Source organism: Lissotriton vulgaris, chromosome 7 (genome assembly GCF_964263255.1).
Source record: "Lissotriton vulgaris chromosome 7, aLisVul1.2, whole genome shotgun sequence".
Classification (NCBI taxonomy): Eukaryota; Metazoa; Chordata; class Amphibia; order Caudata; family Salamandridae; genus Lissotriton; species Lissotriton vulgaris.
The window spans coordinates 372,497,255-372,503,254 of NC_141695.1; the positions used below are offsets into that span (position 1 = coordinate 372,497,255).

At 42.2% G+C, this 6,000-nt stretch overlaps 1 protein-coding gene across 3 annotated transcripts in view; it reads left to right on the forward strand.

The window, feature by feature from the left end:
* The window catches only part of HSPBP1 (HSPA (Hsp70) binding protein 1), a 409,565-nt gene extending 404,169 nt beyond the window's left edge, over positions 1-5,396 (forward strand). For all 3 annotated transcript variants that reach the window (XM_086930301.1, XM_086930302.1, XM_086930303.1), the window contains exon 8: positions 4,284-5,396. In XM_086930301.1, coding sequence (XP_086786427.1) covers positions 4,284-4,361 — 78 coding nt within the window. In that variant the 3' untranslated portion in view covers positions 4,362-5,396. The remainder of the gene's footprint in view (positions 1-4,283) is intronic.
* The last annotated feature ends 604 nt before the right edge of the window (positions 5,397-6,000 follow it).

Here is a 6,000-nt window from a genome sequence, read left to right on the forward strand (position 1 = left end):
GGCCAGCCAGGGGTGGCATAATACATGCTGCAGACCTTGGGTGCACCTATGCCCTTGGTATCTATGGTACACTATACAGGGGCTCACAAGGGTGACCCAATATCCAATTTGGTATGTACCTACAGTACATGGAGTCCATTTTACAGAGAGAGCAGATAGCCTGGGGTCCTGAATAGCAGGATCCCAGGCCAACTAAGTCGAAAACCAGCTAAACACTAGGCAAAAAGTTGGGGGCAACCATAGTCAGGTATCCACCTTCCTACATAGGGTTCCAACTTCATTTCATCTCAATGAACCTGTGGTATTGTGGACTTTCTTCCCCAATCCGTCTTCTGCGGCGGAGAAGTCATTGCATACTTTAGATGTCAAGAGATGCCTAAAATTCTACATATCTCGGACTGTGTCCTTCAGGAAATCTGATCAGTTATTTCTGTCGTATGGGGGACCCAAAAAAGGATCAGCTATCTCAAAAGCTACCATCTCAAAGTGGATTGCATCTGCTATTTAATTTTGTCATTGCAAAGCAGGTCATCCATTGTCAAGAAAACCGAAAGCTCATTTTACCAGGGCAATGTCTTCTTCTACAGCATTGTTTGCTGGTGTGTCCTTGGACAAAATTTGCCGAGCTGTGACCGGGAAGAGCGTACACACTTTCACTAGGCATTATTGCTTGGATCTGGCAACAGAGGCTGAATCGGCAGTTGGACAAGCAGTACTATGAAACCTTTTTAGATAAGGTAAGCCTGATGGCAAGAATGGATTGTAACTAATATTGTAAATTGTAATGTTTTATATGACCATTATTATGTATGATTATGGTTTGATCTTTCACACAAGATAAACATGTTTGTGAATTTTGCATTAGTCTTGGCATGGTATCTCTTACACCTCTTATGATACCCATCGTCCACTATGCATATGAGTATTATTTACTGCTAGCTATTCTGATTCTAAGCATGTGAATCTATGAAAGATACCCCAATACTGGATAAGAAAACAAGTTACTTACCTGTAACGTCAGTTATGCAGTATTGGTATCTTTCATAGATTCACATGCGACCCACCCTCCTCCCCGGAGAGCCTTACCTTATCATAATGAGATACTATATCACTTGTGCTACGAAAATCTGAGGGTTTGCCTCTCTGGGGATGGTTCTAGAGGGTGCTACTGCCTGATTGGCTGGTTTCCAAAGTTTGGTTATTTTTACAAAAAGACTGAGATAGGCTATTGCAATGACTTTTCTATACACTGTAGCCTATGATGTAATGTTATTATGACTATAATGTATATGTTTTATTGTACCGCAAGACTCCCACCTCGTCGGCGGGAATGATTCTAAGCATGTGAATCTATGAAAGATACCAATACTGGACAGCTGAAGTTACAGATAAGTAACTCATTTTCTTATTCGCGCAGTCAGATTAATCTAAAGTGATGAAGCAAAAAACTGTAAGGATTAGAAATGAGCACTGTCTAACGCCTCCATCGTCTCAGTACTGGTGTACAGTCGGTTGGAGCTCGCTCACTCTAGTACCACTAATTAGTTGTCTACTGGGGACAGTGTGTGCTTAGCAGAGTTTTGAAGCCACCTTAATCATGCAGTACAGGTCTTTGTTGTGGCTGGCACGGGCTGTTTACGGTTCGGGTGAGACAGAACTGCACCCTACAAAGCGGCACTCATCTCCTCCACCCCTCTTGTAGGCGCTGTCACTGAGAGGCTTCTGGTCACTGCAGGCTGAGCGGCTGTAGGATGCATTAATTTCAAGTTCCTGTCAAGACCAAGAATTGCTTCTGCCACCTGCAGAATGAATAAATTAAACCTACTCCACGACCTCCTCCACACTGCTCCCCTCCCCTGGTCGTGGGGGTTTCCTGGTGGCCATACACGTCATGGTGAGACAGAGAGCGGGCGCCGCGTGTCTAAAGGCATAGGGCACAGCTCGTAAAGCTCGCCACGCCATGACCTTTCGCCCTCACTAATATCTACAGCTGCAGATGGGCAAGTCTTGCCTCTAGCACTTCACAACACTGCAAGATCGCCTGTCTGCAGAGAGTGACCCCACGGTCTCTAGCCACAGCGACCAGGCTGATTAGCAGGAATGATTTACCCAGCACTCAGTGAATCCGTGGGTAAGTGAAAGATAAAGTGATGATTAATCATGTCCCTGCTATAGAGAGATCAGAGTTGTCTTGTGCAACTTTTGACTCACCAGAATTACAGAGGGTTAACATGCCTGCTGCAAAGAACATGTAATATGGATATCAAAGAACAGTATTTTATGTGGCTAGCTCAGGAGGGTACTGCTTTTGTCAGAGATGAGTTTCTTACTTGCAATCATAAATATCAATCCAAATCTACACACTGGCATACATACTATTAAGACATCAGCTACAGGTAAAGGGCATTGTATGACTGGAGTCGTGACTGAGCTGGCCTTTTCTGTGGTGATGCTGCTCTGTCACTCACACTAGTGTCAAAGTACTTCTGTCCTAATTTAATTTTATTTAGTTAAGTTACACCTATACTCACAGTTCTGTGCAGACTGTGCTCAGTAGTCTAGAACTTTGGCTGTTCATTATGTGGGGTCCCGGGTCTGTGGCATACAACTTCACCAGCACCTTTACTTTAATAAACCGTAAATTTGGCATTAATTTATCACTACCAGGGCCTCCTGTGAAGTTTGTGCCCTTCCATTTCTGGGGCTTTGCAGTGGCTTTAGAATCTTTTTAGAGTTTCTGGTTTCTCAGATGGATGTAACTTCTCATATTTATAGGTTTTCCCTCTTCTTCATGGCTGGATTGTACTTGCGAGAAAGTGTCACTCACAGCTGGTGAAATGTCACTCATAATTGCACTGAAATTATGAAAATGTCACACCTAAGCAATCTGAATCCTTAAACGGAAGAGTTACCAACAGGTCGCTAGTTTTGTTGTTTTCTATTGAAAGTTTACTATTATAAACATGTTAGATTGGTCCATGAGGAGATGTATATTACATTTGCTCTTGTTGCCTTTTAATAGTTTGAAAACAAGCAAAATTAATCTAATTATAGCTGGTGATTTTTATTGGTAAAAATGCATATACCACCCACATGCACCCCAGCAACACACAGTAATCTAAGAGCCTTGCTATGATCAGGCAGACCCCCGTAGGTGGTCGCTGGACCAGTGATCTACGTGCCCTCTCGACAGTGAGCAAGGGGGATCTGCCTTCCCAGGAAGGTTCAGGGCACTGATTAGGGCAGAGGCGGTTGAGAGAGTGTTGCATTTTGAACTATCGGATCATTTGCAGAGCAGTAAAGTGGGTCATGTTGCGTACAAGTAACATAAATTATTAGGCATGACAAAAGATCAGTTTTTCTGGTAAATTGTACTATTTGGAAATGCCTACACAGGACAGGTTGTACCCAAATATAGAATTTCGAGGTTGCTCTCTTGCATAAAGTACTGTTACGCCAAAGTCAACAGATTGCTACCTAGTTGTGTAACAGTGCTGAACACTAGGACAAAGGTAGCGACTATGGCCCTGTTTGGTTGGGGGTATGCTGCTTGGAACTGATTGTGTGTCCACACGAGAGCCAAGACACTAATGGGCGAAGCAGCCATGTGAACACCAGAAGATGAACAAGACATCTTCTTACGCACACCATTAAAAGACTGCCTTATATATACTCTGTTAAAAATATGAAAGGTCGATGGATGTTGAAAAAAAACACTCCTCTGTAACACTTGTCACCCAAACATTGATATATTTCATTGATTCACATCTAATCTACCCTGCCTCTCATCGATTTCAAGATACATTTCTTACTATGTGTAATTAAAAATTTTTACAGTAGGCAGAGCTTGCAAATTCCCCTTCAGTTATTGGATGCAGTACAATAGCACTAAAGGCTGCTAGAATAAACTATTTGAAAATGTTTCACAGGATTTTCTATCTCTAAGGAAAACAATAAAAGTAATGTGAAACTGAATAGTGAAGAACTACAGCTGCATGAAAGTAGTTTTTTTGTTTGTCACTCTTGCATGCAAGATGCAGTGAGCTTTCCACTGATCATGTCCTGTATGTATGATGTTTCACTTTTCCCTATTGGTTGTAGCCTGTACATGAAATGCATGCATCGTCTCTGTTGGACCCAGGTTGTATACAAAATACTGGCAGTCATAGCCGCACTCTCTGTGTGTAAGGTGCAGCTGCCATCTTTAAAGAAAGCTTGCCCAGAAAGAGTGAACGCAGCATTGAGTGAAGAGTCTGTAACCTTTCTTTTCTTTTCTGTTCTAGGAGGAGCTGGAGTTCTGTGAGCGTCTTCTCCGGGTTTGTTTCCAGAACCAGCAAGATGACCAGAGCATGGACCGGTGACAGGCTGAATCCTGTTCCTTTCTAGCAAGTACAGCAAGAACAGCCTTATGTTTTGAATCTAGTAGCTCAAGCTGCCAATCATACCACACTGGCTGATGGGATGTTCAGATGCGGATTCTACAAGCGACGCCACTGAACCAATGCGAGGAAGTCACTACCAACAAGTGAATTGTATTATGGACCTTCTGCAATACCTGTTGCCAATTATAGTCCTGTTCCCTCAGTAACAGACAGGATGGATGTTGTGATAATCACATTGCTGATCTCATCTCCTAAAATGCAACTCTCCCGCCTCCGTAATTCCCCTAATGGGGATTAAATCTGCTAAATTAGGAATTCTGTTCCTCTGAGTTATTTGGGAACGATCATGCCTGAAGATAGGAATTACTGTGCATTTATCTCATGACTTGTCATACTGTATGAGGTAGAACTACGACATCCTCTCAGAACATATCCTTTAAAAGAAAGAAGGTAGTCCCACTTGCTGCAAACTGAGCATCCCGGGCCAGTCACTTCATCTACCCAACTGGACTTGTAAAAATGTGCACTCTCCCGCAAACATATTTATTTACTAATTCCTCAGAAGAATATTATTGTTAATGTTTATTCCAGCTTCAGAAATCGCACGTTGTCATCAGTGTAAGAGTGTATAGTTTAGTTCTGAGGTTTAGGCACTGCTCATGTTCATCAATCATAATTTGCAGTAATTTAAACATTTTGCAGCCGTACTGTGATCCGAACTGTATATGTGTCCAAGGAAACCCACATAGCAGTGTTTTAAGTATTTATGCTGCATTTTCTTCGTACTAGCTTGACCCACTTTCCGGACAGTCTGCAACTTGATGGGTCAGACTTAATTAGTAGGTGGGTAATGGTCTCCTTGTCTGTGTTAAATATGAACTTCTAGTTTAATGAAGCACGGAGAAGGAGTAAAAACCCTGTTCTGGAAATAATGAAAAAGTAAGCGGAATGTCTGAAGGTTTCATACAGCTCTGTGTAGTTGTCTTCTAATAAAGGGTCTTACCTTGTAATCCATTTGATTGTCTGTTTTTTGTTCAGGGGATGCTTATGCAGGCTAAAAATGGTCTCCTCCTGTAGCATTACTAGTTGTGTGTAAGTTCTTATACTGCACCATAGGCAAACTTGTTTTTTTAAAGGTTTTTGTGTAAATTGTGTGTAGACTTGTAAAACATATCAAGGTCATGGGAAAAGTAGCTGGAGCCCTCCGTTTATCTACAGAAAGACACATCTGTGTTGTACCTCACTCCATTGGCTGTGTCTTTGTAGATCTATTCTATAGCAGTGAGAATGCTGTGTCTCACCCACCCACGTTAGTCTCACACGCTAGACCAATTCAGCAGTGGCGGCAGCATTTGAGGCTGGGCCTCGCTCTCTCTGACGGCAGCCCTGTAGGAAACCTAGAATATATATACATGACTTTTCTTCCCCTTTATTTCCTCGTCTCTTTTGGGAACAAGCATCATCTTTAACAGTATATTCTCCTCTTTCATCGATTCACATGCTTGAATTATTCTATCAACAGGCTAGGAATCATCTCCAGTGAATATTAAACAAAATATTAAGAAATACAAATCTTTCATTACACTAGTTGTAGCCTAGCCGCCTAACTGTGTGGCCC